Source organism: Culex pipiens, chromosome 2 (assembly GCF_016801865.2).
Source record: "Culex pipiens pallens isolate TS chromosome 2, TS_CPP_V2, whole genome shotgun sequence".
Taxonomy (NCBI): Eukaryota; Metazoa; Arthropoda; class Insecta; order Diptera; family Culicidae; genus Culex; species Culex pipiens.
Window position 1 is genome coordinate 119,876,503 of NC_068938.1, and position 18,070 is coordinate 119,894,572.

Below are 18,070 nucleotides of genomic sequence, written 5' to 3' on the forward strand. Positions count from 1 at the left end.
AAAGAGCACACGATTTTGAACCAAACTGCATCATTAACTCAAAAACGATGAAATGCATATGGGACATTTATGCGATCATGGGCAGTGCAGTTATGAAGAATGAATGTATCAAAAATCTTGCAAAAGCTCTGGTTTATGTGCACCGTTAACTTGTGAATAATTTCCATTGTATGAAGTTCAAAAAAAAAAAAAACTTTTAAAAAGTCTTGGATTTCGAGATGTATTTAAAACGAACTGATACTTTATTTTCCGGGATGGGGATTTGGACGCTCTAGTACCAATGTTGACTGAGAAATTGAGTATTTGGTATAATTGTTATCTAAGTTCATCACGCTGTCATTCATTATTGGATCAATAACTGGCAATAATTGTTGTGGAAACAGAGCCCAGAAATAGCAAATTGCAATGAAAATTGAATCACGATTTGTAAAATGCTTCTACATACAAACATCATGTAAAAACCATTTCATGATTGAATTCTGAATCAATATTTTGATGTTTTTCTTAACAAACATGGCCGACCGGGAATGATACCTTTTCAAGAGCCTTAAGCTAGTTTGGCAGCCTACTTTGATTGCCATGTATCTCCAACAAATCAGGATCCCAATTTGGTGGAGACGCATAGTTTTTAAATATTTTAAAGAAAACAAACCAAAACATAAATGAGATGCAATTGATCCTGGTCGCATGATTTATTTGGTAAAAATCTCGGATTTCAGCTCCAAATGAGCATCATATTCATCTTAAAGATCCGAAGACGAGATAAAAGAACTCGTTTTGCAAACATTTGACGCGCCTGACATTCACGCTCGTGGGAACAATGGCGGAACATTTCTCAACAGTTGTTGTTGGTTCAACCTTTTCCTTCAGTCCTAATGACTTTTTGGTACTTCTTCTTACTTTATTTTTACGTTTCGATTCATAACGACGACAACGACGACGAAATTCCAGTAGCTGCCGCATGTTAACGCCCTGATTGATAGTTCATTTTTCAGCTTGTCTCGATGTCTTATTTATCTCTCGACCGGCAAAAGTGTACATATTAATTTTTCTCATCTTTCTTTTCCATCTCTCTCTCTCCCGCTGTCTCTGAACGAATAATTACAGGTCGGGGCGAGCCGCCGTCCGGGGTTGTGGACCCGTGTGCCGGATGTAACAAGCCAATCCTAGACAAATTCCTGCTGAACGTGCTGGAGCGGGGCTGGCATGCGTCGTGCGTGCGGTGCTGCGAGTGTCACCAGCCCCTGTCCGACAAGTGCTTCAGCCGGGAGTCGAAGCTCTACTGCAGGAATGACTTCTTTCGGTAAGTTCAAGCTTAAGCCAGCAGATCAACCTCAAATCATTCACAGCAGCGATCCCAAAAAGTTAAGAATGAAAAAGAGAACAACTCATTCAGAAGCTCGTTTGCCGATAGCGACGATTTACATACAATATGTACTTATCCGGTAGTGGTGGCTGGGAAATAAATGGGCTTAAAGATTATAATTATCGGTATTCGGAATCGCGCATTCGTCTTCTCAGGGCCAGGCTCGTTGATGCGATGAAGCTGCAGCCACGGTCACATGAACGCCTCGAACCGTAAAAGTGTGCGCAAGACCAACCAAAAAAAAATGCACAGGGTCGCTCGTCTTGTTCGTGAGACAAGAAGAGGAGCAGCACCCAAGTTGGTCTGAAAAGATCTGAATGATGAGATTGATCCTATACGGTACGCGGTAATTTATATTCTGGCCCAGCCCCGGCCTCTCTCGGTGTCTGGCTCATATTCAGAACATCCGCAGCAGCCAGCCGAAGATGAAGTTCGTCTAGAGACAGAAAAAAAGGGTGTGTTCTTTGCAGCGCAACGCAAAATGATAAAAGTCAGCTCCAGCGGGGATGGAAGAAGGATTTCCGAGTCATTTCCGAGCTACCTACGTCCAAAGTTTTAAAATGAACTACGGAAAAATGATCGAATGCGCGATAAATCTCTGAATTGTTTTATTTTTGGTTATTTTTTTAGCTGAGAACTGCAGTTTTATGGTTATAAGGTAAAACTTCCTAAATGGTACAATAATCAACTGTGTAGACTCCATAATAGAGTAAATTTTTTGCAGAATTATTTTATTTCCCTTAACAATTTAATAAATTTGGCAATGCACAATCCAATGCTGCAGAACTTTCTGAAACTTGTTTTGTCAAAACGTCAGAAATCATTTATAACACTTACCTTCAAAAATGGTCAAAAATGACTGCGCAGGCTCAACTCGAGGGAGAGCATGAAGTTTGGGGTCCCCAGAAACACGTGCACTTTGATTTTTTCAAATAAAATAGACAGGGCCGAATGGTTTTTCTCCAAAGTTTATATGGAGAATGAGGGCGTCACTCTTGCATACAACTCTTGCATTAATATGTGGGAGTAGCGAACAGCACTAATTTCCCATATAACTTTGGAGAAAACCCAATCGGCCCTGTCTAAATATTTTTGAAAAATTAAAAGTGCACGTGTTTCTGGGGACCCCAAACTTCATGCTTCCCCTCGAGTTGAGCTTTCGATGTAATTTTGTTGGTCGGTGTAATAGCTTATTGCGAGTCTTATTATCAAAACATTCAATAAAGACGTTGCAAATATTAAATTTTTTCAAAGTACCCATCTGGCAAAACAGGGATCAGTGCAAGGATCAGTGCGTATTTAATGATTGTTGAAAAGTATGCAAAATCTGATAGATTTTATTTCATCAAGATTCGTATTAAATCGTCACTTTCAGATTTTTTTTTTGTTCAATGATATCATGAAATTCTGTTGAAATTTGATCTTTAATATTACTCAATATATTAAAGGTAAAATAATGAGCACTCCAAACTCTTGAGCTATTCCCTCATTAGTTAAAACATTGTCACCATCATTAAAAGATGCAAGATGTTTTGAAAAAAAAAATCAATTGAAGCTGAAAATGAATTGAATCCGCTCAACTTTCTTAAACGTGTCCTTAATTTAGACATTGATTTCTACGCTCTCAGAAACACATATTGCATCTTCTACTAAGTTCATCAAGCATATTAGCATCTCGATTTCACCAACTTGTGGCCAGGCCGGTAAGATCAACCCTCGAGTCAATCAAAACTTACAAATGGTCCTTGAAACTTGAAATGACCAATTCGATGTGTTCATTTCATCGCTCACCTGTCTCGCTCTCTCTCTCGATGATGCTGCCCAGCGACGGCACGAAACGTGAAAAATCCTTCGCCGTGGACAGCCATATGTATTGCCACCATCACGCACATATGTGTACACGGTACCGCCGCAGTGATTGCTCTAAATCGCTTTAATATGGCCAATGGACGGGGCGCGTGTGATTCGACCGAACCTAAAAATGAGCAGTGAGTTGGTTGGTTTCGATGCCACCGCAAAACCCATTGCCATCATCACTAGGATCCGACGCTGAGAGCAATTATAATTCGATTATTCAAACATTTCTCTATTTACCTGTTCAACACACTCTCGACAGAAACCAGAGCGGCGGGGCTAGGTTTTGAGAGGGGATTTCTGTTTCACTGAAATGTTGAAAATTTAAGCTTCCGACACTTTAGTACTTCTCATTAAAGGGTTAAAGCCACTGATGTGATGCTGGAAGTGATCGTTAAAGTTTGTTTTTACTTTATGAGATGCTCATTACAGGTGACTGAAACATATGTAAAATGGCGCATTTTTACGTATTACTTTGTTCACGAAATTTCAAATTAATGAGTCTTGGTTTTACGGTGCTTCCAAAACAAACTAAACCTTTTTCAAAAAGTTCAACATTAACACCAATTTACACCAAAAAAATCGTTGAGAAAGTGACCAAACATCCCATCATCAGCTGGATTAGGTTAGGGATTTCACCACTCTCCCCGAAATAAATCGCCCATAACACCAATGATCTTTTGCATTAGGTCGGTACTTTTGCCTAGTGATCTGGGTAATGATCATTTATGGCCTCCGTTGGTGGATGTGTGGAACGGGTGGTATGATCAATTGGTGAGACGAATTTGGCCGCCGAGCGGGAATCGGACAGCGGCGCCAATTGGTACGAACATTTCACGGTAATGCTGTTTTGTGTGATCATTTGTAACCGAGAGTCTCTGTGGATCTAGGGCGCCCAGCAGAGATTAGCGTAGGGTCGTTAGGGTTTTGGGAGAAATTTCGAATGATTTGGTTAGTGTTGCGAAGCAATCGTTTCGTTTTCCAAACTATTTAGTTAGTGCAGTCGTTCTTCAGTTATTTTAAAGCTGTATCAATTTAATGAAGTTACAATTTTTTCATCAAAATAAAATACCAAAGCTAACAAAACCGTTTAATTGATTTGATCAGTAGAATCTTATAACATAAATAATGTTCAGAAAATTTAAATAATGAACCAAATTCACCCAACCTTTCCACGCCAATCTTACAAAGCGTACTTCAAGATAATTGGTCGATAGTTTCTATACTTGAAAATGACCAAGCCTACTGTGCAAAGTTAACTGGAAAGATGAATTGAAACACATTTCTGAAATCATTGAGTGTATAGAATAACAAGTGTTGCTAATATTATAACCAATATACGGATCGATTGAAAGTACTTCATTCATATGGTCCTGATATAAAATTGTATAAAAATCGGTAGAAGATATGGCCAAATGGTTAAACACAAAAAATCGATTTTTTTAGGATTACATTACATTTTTTTAGGATTACGTAAAATTTTTACGATAGATCAACTTGGAACGAGCTGTCAATGAGAAGATATTTTGTCAAGATAGGCCGCGTAATTGAAAAAAAATGATATCATTTTTTACGTCTTTTAATCATACCAAGTGTCATTTGACTTAAAAAATATGTCACATAATTGTGTGGTCTAATTGGGCTGCTCTAAAGATTTTTTTTCCGAATTAAATTTTGCTTCAACGATACACAATAAACTCAGATCCACTACAAAATCTGGTAATCTGAATTTATATGTAACTATTACAAATATTAATGATCCTTTCTTTTCTCCATTTCTCTTCCAGACGATACGGTACAAAGTGCAGTGGTTGTGGGCAGGGGATCGCGCCCTCGGATCTAGTGCGAAAACCGCGTGATAAAGTGTTTCATTTGAATTGTTTTACGTGTTGTATTTGTAGAAAACAGTTGAGCACAGGTGAACAGCTGTACGTTTTAGATGACAATAAATTTATCTGTAAGGACGACTATCTGCTCGGCAAGGGACCACATCCATCAACGATGACAGGTAATGTATTCTTAGAGCAGAATCCCCCCCACAGAACGATGAAGAAAAGAGTACCAGCACAATGCAAAATGGTTCATTTTTTTGCCCGTGACAAAATCAACCCCATTTTCTTCGCCCGTGTGGCTTTGATACGGTAACCGAGAACACCGAGAACGTGGCACAAAATTTATGGGGACCTATTTATAGCAGGCAAAATAATGGTTAGTTCGCCCACACACACTCATACACCCAAATCCTCCCGCCATCAAACCTTCTCATTTTGAAGTTCGATTTTCTCCCCTCGGGCGTAATCCTGCCCTGAAGGGGCCATCACCATCACATAGCAGGCCGTGGAAAACGGGAGCATAACCACCCACCCCACCACTGCTAGCGAAAATCTTGTGTATGCGCAGTTGGCGTCGACTTTTTCTGTGAACGTACGCGGCGCCGTCGTCGTCGTCGCCACAGCCCAGCCGTCTTTGCCTACTTTGATTTACGCTCAAACACAGTCACATGGCCAGCTGCCGGGCTGCTGTTGATACGCTCCACACACCACAATCCCGGGGCGCCATCATCGTGTCCCCGTCGTCGTTGTCGGTATTTGGCAGCGCAAACATGTCTGTGAATTTTCCAAAGTACATAAATATTTTATGTTGTACATAAGCTGCTGCTGGGTTTGGTGAAGTTGTTGTCCCCATCGCGCGCGTCCCCTCGTTTGTGTCTGCTATATATAACGGTCATTGTGAGTGCTGCTCAGAAAAGTCAGTGTGGGGCAGCTGCTGAGCACACGAAGGGCGAAAAGTATCAAACGAATGCAGCAGAATGGGGTTCAAGCAGCAGCCAATGGGAGAGATTTGTGACTCCAGATAACCGCGCGTGCTGTATGATCTTGAAAATAGACCGCTATGTTTATGCCGTGCTTATCGGTGCCCCCGTCATTTTGGAGATGGAATAAATTTTCCTGCCCAGAGTTGTCGCGTGCAAAACAAGGTTTTCCATCCTTGCGAACTCTGTCATGAGTATCGATTTTTCGTCACGTTTTCGTATTGAATCTGGTTGTGCTACTCGGCACCAGATGGATCGAAATAGAGTTGAAAACTTTTGGAATTTTAGACGATTGACATGTACAAGCTGGGAGAATTATTTCTGAGCACGGTTGTAACGGAATGATTCACTGCTGATTTCGTGTGATAGATTTGAGTATACAACAACACGTCACAACTTTAGTGAAGCTTTCATACTAAGCTTTTCTGCGCATGTCACACACAAAGCAAGCATCAACATAGTAGGCTATCCGTTTTAATATCTTTTAATATCGACCTTTTCTGTTTTTTTAAATATCATTTATTTTTTATTAAATCAATACTATTTTGAAAAAATCAACAAAATAATAGTTTTTAGATGTTTTTGGGTTTCAAGCTGTAAACCACATTCTGACACATGATTTTACAGTAATTGATCAGTAATTTGATCAAGCACATTTTTTAAATTAAACTACATAAAAAATACAAATAAACCCTTTTCCGCAAATCATGGTTTGACCTACATGTGACCGAGAAACGATAGTTTCAATTTTCTTGTACAACATAATGAAACCTTTTTTTTAAATTCGAAGGATTTATTTTCTAAACATTTTTAAAGCGATAAAAATTCAGCGTTTCAAACTTTAAAAAATAGTAAAACTACCAAAAAGTCAACACTTTTCATTTGAGTTCTGCTTGAATATCACCCTGTTTTTCTAAACCAGTTGCTTTTGCAAATGAGACACATATGCGAACGGTTCCTAGGTCACTTAAAATTACTATTCAGCACCCCTCAACCATCCACGTGAGCTTCGTAGTCTTCAGAACGCAAATTGAGTGCTTTCGAACAATGAAGAAAAATATTTATCTTCATTACGCCTCTCGCTCGCCTCTCGGAATGTCGCAACAAATCGACTGATGTTCTCCTCTATATGTCTCTGCTGTCACCGTCTGACATTTAGTATATTTATGCATTTCAGCTACTGTTTGGGTGGTGGGGTGATTGTGGACAGACATTCCCACTTGCGTAGTGGCTACACGGCGGTGCCGGCTGTGGATTGTTGTTTGGTGTTGCGGTTTTACTCGCTTTGATTGCTTTTTTGTCCAAGGCGCAGTCAGTAGCAGCAGATTGTGGTCCGAGAGTTGCCGTTAAAGGGGGGAGAACGGAACTTTTGGTTGGTTTCTTCGTTGGTTTCTTCGTTGGTGACGATGGGACAATTGAGAATTGTGTTTGCAGTTAAAAAAGAGTGGTGTTACTCTTAAAGTAGAATTTCACGTTTAAATTCCTTTCAATTTGGCTCTAAAAACCCTTTGTTTGTGTATCATCATGTCATGTGTATGCAGATCATTAGTGGTTTAAACATGACGTTGGTCAGGTAAACTTAATGCACTTTTTTACCATGAATATTTTTTTTAAGATTTTAAATTGATGTAGAAGAACTGTCTTCTTGTATTGTTGTCCATAATCGATTTTTGAACGATCCACACTGCATCAATGAACCTCACACCGTATTCAACAAAAAAAACATCAAAAATTATTAAGTTTGAAGAAATTCACTTTAAGATACTCAATTCTACCATGTCCTTGAATTTAAAAAAACTTTCAGCTACATGCTATTTACCACGCATCAACGTTTGCAAAGTCAATAAAACTTTATGGTACAGTTTTAACACGTATCTAATTAAGTTCAAGAGCACAATTTTTACAAAAATGAAATTTTGTAGAAGCTCAGTTGGCAAATATTAGCAGTATTAGCAGCCTTAAACACCTGTTGCCATTCGGTTTAAATAACCTCATTTTGTTTCGTTTTCGATGGGTTTCGTTAATAGTCAATAGTTGATAAAAGTAAAATTTATTGCACCTACTTGATATGAGTGAGAATTTTAATCATCAGAAAGCATTTTTTTAACACTTTCACACATATTTTTCACATTAATGAAATTATCACTAATATCGGTTACATCAATATGGTTTGATGAATTCTGATGCACCAGTTTGACTCTTATTATTCACCTTTTTAATGATGCAGGTGTTATGATGTAGATGCATGCATTGAGATTCACTTAACACAAATTGAATTTTAATTTATCGTTAAAAAGCCCATGACAGCAACTGATGTAGTACCATAAGCTGTTACACCAGTGCATCTCATTGTTTTTGAACTTGAATTCTCCGATAGATGTGAAATGGTGTAGTGTTCCAAGCGGCAAAAAAGCTGGACAAGGTCCACTTTTTTAATATTCAGTATCCTGCAGCTAAACTTATCGCCACGTCGGGGAAGATTAATTTCCTTCCCGCATGAATCAATTATGGAAAATTTTCCTGGTGAGCACAAATTTTCCCGCCGCGTGCAGCCGACCATCTTCACGTGCTGAACGTGGTCCTCATGGCGGTGCCTTATGTACCACTGATTTTTATGCTATAAATTTTGTTCGGCATAAATCTTTTCGGTGGAAAAAAATGTCTGCCGTGCTTCAGCAGGACTCGGCAGGATTTTCTAAGAGCAACACACGACCACGGTGTGGAAAAATGAAAAGCACTTTCAATAGGGTATTTTAACCATTAGTGGACCCCCTAGTAGAGCCGAAGCACATTTTTCACAAATTTTCAATATTTTAAACACTTTTTCATAACCCTTTGTACGAAATAATGGAATCTGGAGTGTTTTGAACAATTTTGAGTATTTGTTTCATCAGTTTTTTTGTTTCTGAGCAGAAAAATAGCCATTTGAAAAAAAAGTTTTTTTTGCCTGTTATGGACCCCCTTTTCCTATAGTGGACCCGGGTCCATAATCCGATTGTGGACCCGGGTCCACTATAGGCAAACTGTTATTTTTATACCAAGATTAACCGATATTTGATGTTTTGATGCATGGTGTAGGTCTAATAATAGATATAATGAATAAAAAATGGATTTTGCTCAGTTTTCGTCATAAAAAATATGTTTTGTTAACAAATTTGGCTTTAAACAACAAAAAACCCTAACAGACATTTAAACACATTTATTTCCAAAAAAGATCAGAGAAAACGTTTCAAAAACCACTGTAAACATAAAAATAATTTTAAAAAAGTAATTTTGATGCACATTTTTTCCATATTAATTACATAAATGATTGACCGAAACTAAACAATAGATTTGCTGATAAAACCACGCATGTTTATTTAAAAAAATGTTTTGTTATTGATTTATTATTATAAAATATCATTTCAAACTGCAATTATGATGCTTCAATTAAGTATAATTGACTATAGTTTTGATTAATTATATTTTTTACGGCTTCAGCATTTTTTGTACTTTTAACATGAAACAGCTATATTTATACTCATAATTGAAAAAAAATGCGTTTAGGTTGATAACAACAAGCATTTGTTGTATGTTTAAGAGAAACTTTTGCTTAAATACACAGTTTTCTTCATTTTTGAAGGTTTAATTAACAGGGGTCCACTTTTGGAAAAGTTTGGATTTTCGTTGTCCTATATTGGACCCCAGTAATTTTTGCTCGAAAATGAGCAGTTTTCGCTTTATTTTAGTAAAGTTCCTTAAACTTACATTATTTTGACTTGCTGAAGTTAAATAATCAGTCAAAAAGTGATTGGATATTTAATTTAATCATAAAATATAAATGCAGTTTTGTTGTGAAAATGCTAGTTGCCATGGCTGATTTCAGATGTCGAACTCAAAACACTTATTTTGGTGAAAAGGACAAATCAATATCAGTCAACATTGATTTAAATGATGCTGAACATGCCAAATAAATGATTTGTAGACAACAACACGCTTGAAATTGTGATTTTATTGAATTTTTCATCAAAAACCCTTTAGAGGGTCCACTATAGGAAAGGGGTCCACTAATGGATAACGTACCCTAAATACACAACTGTTCAAAGGCACAATAAATCTGCCGTTGGTTCATATTTCCCAATGTGCACGGGAAAGAAGAAACGAGAATTATGTTCGAGGATTTTTGCTGGTTTTGTAGTTGTTTGCTGTGAAGAGCATAACGATCGCGAGCTTCATGAATAATATGCAAAAAAGAGGAGCATAACGCATAACTTTGTAGAAGCAGACAAATTTTTTGCAATAAATTTGTACTGCGCACTTTACCTGCATGACGTTCAAATATTTTCACTTTTGGTTCGACCATTTTTTTTTGTGGCTCTGAAGCTGCACACATCCTGACAGCAAAACATTGGATTAGCATATTCGAATCGTAATTTATCCCCCAACAGTGGTGCTGGAGCTGCAACATTAACGTTTGCTGTCGTCGGGAACGTCGTCCGATCATTATATTGTAATGCTCCTTCTTGGACTGGACGCGTCTGCGTCTGGCCAGTCAGACATTTTTCCGCTGCATTTGGAAGTGAACCACCCATACCGTACCCAGAGCACGTGAAACCCCACTTCAAACTTTACACACCATGTGCATATACGCCACATATACATACCGGACAGATATGCTAATGCACCGTGAACGACAAACGAGATAATGGCCGTTATTTGCATTTAAAGATCAATTTTATTCCAGCCGCGGCTTCCATCGGTGCACCTCAAAGGGGATCCCGTTTGTGGCAAAATATGTGGACAATGGCAATTTTTGGGACGCTTTGAAGAAAAAAAGTGTGATCTTGTTGGTTGGTTGAGATTCTTCCCCAAAAGCTCGCAATGGTCGCCATTATTGACTTGTTTCACTTAGCCCTGTCATCGGGGGAATCGGCGTCGCGATAAAGTGGCCTTACTTAGTTTATGGGGATGATCTTGGTTTATGAGGAAATGAACGTCACAAAAAGAGTAGGTTTAGAAACCGGACACTGAGGTGTCGTAATCCAAGTTGTCAATCAGGATGAGCTGTTTTATTTGGTTTTTCAGAAATGATTTTTCCATATTTGTTTCAACCTATCTCAACTTTTCGAAACATTTTTGAGAATTAATTTAGCAAATCATGTTTAAATGTTTCAAGTTTGGTTATTTCACCAGACTTAAAAGAATTTTTTTAGAGTTAATCTTGACTTTCAAAAGAAATTAAAATTATTAATATCACGGTGTGTTTCTTTCCTTCAACCTTCAAATAAAAACATCGGCAAGTCTGATATTTGGCTCCGTCCAAGAGGGACTCTTCCTCGACTTTTAGGCTAGTTGAAATCAATATTAGCTAACTGCACTTTACTAGATGTGAGTGAGAATTTTAATCATGAGAAAGCATTGTTTCATCACTTTCACAATCATCAATGAAGATATCATTAATATCGGTTACATCAATATGGTCTGATGCATTAATGAAGCTTACTGATGCACCAGTTCGACTCTCATTATTCACCAATGATGCAGGTGTTATGATGTAGATGCATGCATTGAGATTCACTTAACACTAATTGAATTTTAATTTATCGTTAAAAAAACCATGACAGCAACTGATGTAGTACCATAAACTGTTACACGAGTGCATCTCATTGTTTTGGAACCTGAATTATCCGAAAGATGTGTTTAGAGTTTTAGCAGGGTTAATTTTGATATATTTCGTCGGAGTCAAAATTGTCATTAATAAAAAACATCGTCGCTTGTGTGCTATCTTGCGACACGTCCTTACATTTTTTACAGCAGACGTGTCACAAGATAGAACCTAAGCGACAACATATTTTGCTAATATTTGACCACAAACAAAAAATTCTAAGCCCCAAATGTTTTTTTTTTTTAAATAACCCTAAAACCAAGTTGAAAGTACTAGAACTTGGAGTTATTAGAAAACGGCCATCTCTTATTAAAAGTACCTATCGAAGCACGAGAACTGTCAAACGGATTTACCAATAGAGCCAACGACAATGGATTTTGTTGTTTATTGTTGTTGTTTATTACACCGTCTTCGAGTTAATCGCACAGACTGAATACCTTAAAACTAAACTTAAAAAATTAAATCATACAAAACATTGACAACATATATATCACAGATTGATGATTTTCAGCTTAAAATTCTTCCTCGGCAGGCCAGGTGAGAACTCGTTGGACACCTCGTTTGCTCGATTGGCCACCGTTTTTTTTCTCTAATAACTCCAGGTTCTCTAGAAAGTACCATGAACACTAGCATGAAGGCCGCAAATATGATTTTATAAACATAATTTATAATGAAGACATTTTTCTTTAAAAAAAACTTTCAAATTTCCATGAAATTCTCAAATTTGTATTTAAATCTCCTTGTCTGATCGAACATCAACATTTTAGAGATTACAGTGCTATCATTTCGTTAACAGTTCAATATTTTTTCATCACAAATGTATTCGTTAATTGTAAAAGTTATTTCTCCTTCAAGCAGTTTTATTGTTTATGTAAGGCGCTCGTCTGTTAGTTAGCAATGTTTTTGTCAGGGTAATGTTAAAGTTTTTATGTTGCTTTCTCTAAATATTCCAACCAGCAGTATCCTACTTATTTTTTCACAACAAAGATCGACCTTTAACTTTGCTGCACCCCGCCAATACCAGCCAAAAAAAAAAGAGCACCTTCTCCCGCATACGATGCACTTTTTTCTCAGCCCATAAAGAGGCCACCGCAAGATCGTTTCTTCCCTTCAATTGCACGATAAATGTTTCACCGGCCGAAACCGGTGCCCTCACGATCCGGCCGAGCAGCGGACCAGATACCCAGAACCCGGGATGCATGGGAAGAAGGCTTCTTTTGCGCCTTGGCCGTATCCCGAAAAAAAGTACGCGCGCACTGTCTTACTACTCATTCTCGGGTAAGACCCTGAATGGGACCCCGCAGAGCTCCATGCCAGGGCAGCAGGGGGCCGAGTGATTAGTTCTGGTTATGGGCGAATCATTGTTAATGAATACGAGCAATAATTATCCACGGACTTGAGTGTGTTGTTTTGCTATCTCTTTCCCGCAACCGGACGGGGGTTTCTTTGGTCCAGTGTTACTCCGGAATAAGCTCCCACGGAGTCGCAAGCCCTGCAAGCCACAGCACGGCACAGGGCAGAAAAGAACTAGTAAGAAGTGTTATAAAATCTGTAGTTTTGTTTTTATGTGCATTTTCGGTGGCGGATCGCCTTTGAGCTTGGGCAAAATATTTATATGCAATACTGGTTGATGCATTTAAATGGGCACATGTCCAATAAAACTCGCAAAAAACGACAATCGTTGGAATGTTTGAAATCTTTTCTTAGAAAGAAATCTTTGATTGCGTTTAACAAAGCAGATCAGCTACCTTTCAACGCCTTCTCGGGGTCCCAAAACGTTGAAATCGGGAGATCGCTGTGATGAATTCGGAAAACAGAATCGAACCTTTCACCGGGCGTGTAGCATTAATCCGTGAAAAACAGAAACATAAATAGTGCCAAGTCAGCACAAGTAGGGCCTGGAGTTCTACAAAGAATATCTACGGCCAAGGTTGAATAAAAGAGCGCTAGTCCGCGGGATGGGCCTCGAGTTTCATCAGTTAGCATGACGAGAAAAATGGATAAACGATGTCAATCGATTCTACACGCTCTTGAAACTGTTGAGTACAAATATATTCACAAAGTGCCAATCATGGTTGGAAGGTGAGAGAAACCTGCGAAAGCTGGTAGTCCTGTTTTTGGAACGATTCGATACGGGTTTATTAGAGAACTGAACGAAAGGTTCTAGCCGTGGGGTGTACAGTCAAATTTTGTGTAGCATCCGCTAACCAAAACACATCAATTGACCCTGTAAATGTAGAGAAACAAATACAGTAGTTGTTCGGTAAAATAACAGTCTAATACCGTCGGTAGGTTTGACTATGGGTCAAAAAACGATACACCTCTCGTAATTTCAAAATAACAAAAATAATTTAAGTGATATCGATCAACATTTAACGTAGAATTGTTTACTAACATTTTTCCTGAATATGGTGGAATTTGTAGAACTCTACCTTAAATGCCAATCTTTTGAAAATTTACCCAATCTCACCCCTAATAAAATCAAATAAATCGGCAAGTGTGACATTGCATGTTATAAGTATAGGAAAAGCGTGACAAAGGGGGGGAGGGGGGTAAATTTTGGCTGATTTTAGCGTGACGTTCTTTATGGACGAAGCCTAACGCAGTTAGGGGAGTACGCCGGGTCGACAATCGGTACTCAAAATTATGCTTAAATTGCTGATTTGCATAATTATAAAACTTTCTAAGCGCAATTACTTTGTAGTTCTAATTTGATGTTAAACAAATGTTGAAATAATAGTATTGTGATAAATTTTCGCAGCGATTTTCTAAAGTTCAAATTCATTTAAAAAAATCTTTGTTTGAAGTAATCCTTTTGCTTCAATCTTTGAATAATCGTAATGTTTCAAATCTCAATCAATGCCAAAGGCAAACATAAAGCTCATTGACTCGCATCCGAAATTCATCAGATTCGCCACCAGGCACAAAAACCACCATGTCACTGTCTGCCTTCGGTTTTTTTTCTTTAAATTTCTTGTAACTGCAATAGTTTCGGCCAACTTCTCCCGAGACGGGGCCACGCCACCGCGCGCGCTGCCGTTGATCCATTTTGAGCGACTCTGGAGTAACGACGGGGCAAAAGTACTTTCCATTTTATTTTACAAATCGTTCGTTACCGGACACAGGGGCCGCTCGAGTCTCAAGCCTTCTTATCTTGGCGTACGATCCGCTCAGCCGAGTGGTGTTGATTAATTACCGCGATGATATGAAACGCTGTCTACTCCCCGGCAGGCAGGCAGTCTGCCAAGGGTTTTTATGTATATTCGGGGTTCTGTGAAATGGTGCCCTTTTGCTCAACTTGGTATAGGCCTTCGACGGTAAACCTTTTCGATGCAATCTCAAGTTGGTCGTTTTTTGTTCTCTTGTTCAACGAGCATCTTGATGCGGTTTGCTTAAATTTAGACATGTTTCATAACTTGTGATCTATGGAACGGAAAACAACTTCAGCTTTTGTTCTGCACTCCTTGCCGCGTTGATGTTCCAATGAAGCAATTTTTCGATTTGCGACAAATCCTCGATATCCGGAGGGCTTACGGTTGTTATTTTAGCTGCCGTCTCAGGCGACAATGATCCCGGCCTAAGAAAAACAGTAAGTCTCTTTTTTTTGGGAAGCTCGAATCCCAATATCCCTCGTTCCTGTCACGGCACGCTGCAGCCGAATAGCGGTTTCAGGATTGGCTGAATGTCACCCCGGCAGTTTTGCCGTTCTCTGTTCACATCTCATCAAACCGATGTGGCGGATAATCCTGGCACACAATGCGAGCAGGATTCTATTTTTCCTAAATTATCATAACAATGGCCAGTTCACGGCTCACGTACCGTAAGTACGGCCGGTGTGGATTTTTCAAATGGTTTAAATTGCATGTGAGCAAATTTCTTTCGGCAGATCAACGAAATGCGAAATCGCAACACAAAAGCGGCGGCAGATCGGTTTCCCTTTTTTTAGCTTAACGACTTTACGTGTAAGAATAACATTGACCACCCTATCGCCGGTACGCTTCAGCTTTCGGGATGCACGAGAAATCTCTTCTAAAAAGAGAAAATCTCTGAATCCGACAGAAAATGGTAGAATTTCGCATCCCATGTGAAAGAGACAACAGAGAGTGAAGCAAAATGCGCATGGAGGTAGCGCGCACAGCCCGAGAGATTAGAGTGGCATTTCGGCTTAAAATCAGAGGCCTAAAAAATTTGCTTAAACGGATCGGCCCGAAAAGAACATTAATGAAAATCTCCTCCCCCAGGCAAAACAAAGCGGGCAGGTCATGTGGCCGATGATGTGTACTTAGCCCTGCTGTGGAAAATGGCTTAGATGCCGATTGAAGATTAGCTTAACCTTGCCGACTCGGTGTCCTGTAGCATCCGTTTGCCGTCCGGGATGAGCAGTTTAAGATTTCGACACCGCACTGCCAGAGTTGGCAAATTTTAAATCGTCAGAATCCAGTTAAAAGGAAATGTGATTAAACGTGTTTGCTTAGGGAAGCGATTAACATTTAAGGTGTAGGTTAGTCACCAATTTACCGTCCGTCAGGTATCCGATTTGGCGGGAGTTGATCGACTTACGAAAAGCTTTTAAAAAATCAACTTGTATCCTATTTTTTGTTAGCTTAAGGAATTTTTAATCACCTGTCGTAAAACATGGTTATTCCTACAAAAATGACAAATGTTTTATTAATTTAATTTGTACTGATAGTCTAAAAATAGGAATTTTGTTTACCTTAATTTTGCTGTTATTTTTCAACACTAACTGTACGATGCAATGAAGGTATGATATTTAATTTGAAAAGTATGTTGGCAGAGGGATCTAAAATGCAGTCATATGTTTAGACATTCAAAACGAGTGCTCCTAACAAAAATCTACAGTTTTGATTGCAGCATCCGACACCTCATATTTCAGGCCAGCGCATAAAACTTGATCCTCCTTATCAGATTTTACTTAAATTTGCACATTAATGCAATAACGACTTCAATCGACTGCTCGTGTCAGTCGCACGACGGATAAGCCTGCCCCTTCCAAAAGTTGTTTCTCCTCAACACCAACCACCACGCCAGATACGGAACAACCGGTGACATCCGACTCTCCCCTTGAAAGACTGTTTTTGAAAGGCCGACGTCAAATATTGTGATGTGCTGGTGATAAGAATCCTTAAAACCGGTCGTCGTAGGGATGCTGCAACCCGAAAAAAAAAGTGCGATCAAAAATCACACGCAACAAAAGGGGACAGAAAACTTATCCCTGCGTGTGCGGGTTCTGATCCGGGCAGAACGTTCTCTAATTCTGTTATCATTGTACCGTTGCTCTTTCAGGCATGAGCGGCTGCTAAATAAGAGAGGGTGAACTTTATTTAAACAGGAATGTGACGGGCACCGAATGATAAGAGATTGTCCTAGTTGATAAGAGGCTTCATTCGTTATGTCGAGCCGTGGGGTTAGGAGGACCAGCTCGGGAACGGTCTTGTTGAGGGTTGACTTTTGGTCAGTTCGTGTACAGGCAACTGTGTTGGATGAATATGATAAGTTAGTATTTTAAAAAAGACAAAAAAATCAAAACATTGACTAGTTTTAACATGTTTATTAGGGTTAGTGAAATTTCACGATTTCGCGGACAGCGTGAAATCCGCGAAATTTGGCTTTTTCCGCGAAATCCCGTGAAATGTTATGTTTGTGTGAAAATGTAACGATTTTTCTCAAAATAATGAATCAAACTCAAAAAGGAATAAAAATAATCTTATGAACTACTGTAGAATTAAGCGAGGTAATATCTTGGTTTAATAGAGCACCGGATTCGAGTGATAGAAATGACAGTTCTCCCATAAGTAGAGTTAGTGAAATTTCACGATTTCGCGGACAGCGTGAAATTCGCGAAATTAGGCTTTTTCCGCGAAATCCCGTGAAATTTTATGTTCAATTACTATATTATATATATATATAGGGTTAGTGAATTTTGACGATTCCGCGATTCCGGATTCTTGAAATTTATTAATTTTCTCAAATCACTTTTTTGCCAAATGACTTCATAATAAATATTTCAACCATAAAGACTATTTAAGTAAATTTTATTAGTCTTCGTTTGATAAGCTTGATATGAACCATTTAAAGAATTATTAAAATTTTCAGTTTCTATAGAAACTAACTAAATTTACTAATATTTTAATTCGATGCAGTACAAATTTTACTGCTATTTTATTTAAAATGTATGATTTCAAAAGAAATTAAAAAAAATCAAGCTTTGTTTTATTTAAAATAAAATGATGAGTATTTTTAATCTTTGAAATCACCTTTTTAAAACTTTTCAGATTTTTTTCTGAGTCCTGTTTTATTATAAAAATATTTTATTATTTGTGTGAATAATTCCCTTGAAAGTTAAAAAAATACATTTTTTTGTTTTCTGTTCTTA

At 38.4% G+C, this 18,070-nt stretch overlaps 1 protein-coding gene across 2 annotated transcripts in view; it reads left to right on the forward strand.

Annotated features, from left to right (window-relative positions):
* The window catches only part of LOC120424133 (LIM/homeobox protein Lhx5), a 61,267-nt gene that overhangs the window by 8,385 nt on the left and 34,812 nt on the right, over window positions 1-18,070 (forward strand). For both annotated transcript variants that reach the window (XM_039588173.2, XM_039588174.2), the window contains exons 2-3: window positions 1,108-1,303; window positions 5,008-5,228. In XM_039588173.2, coding sequence (XP_039444107.1) covers window positions 1,108-1,303; window positions 5,008-5,228 — 417 coding nt within the window. The remainder of the gene's footprint in view (window positions 1-1,107; window positions 1,304-5,007; window positions 5,229-18,070) is intronic.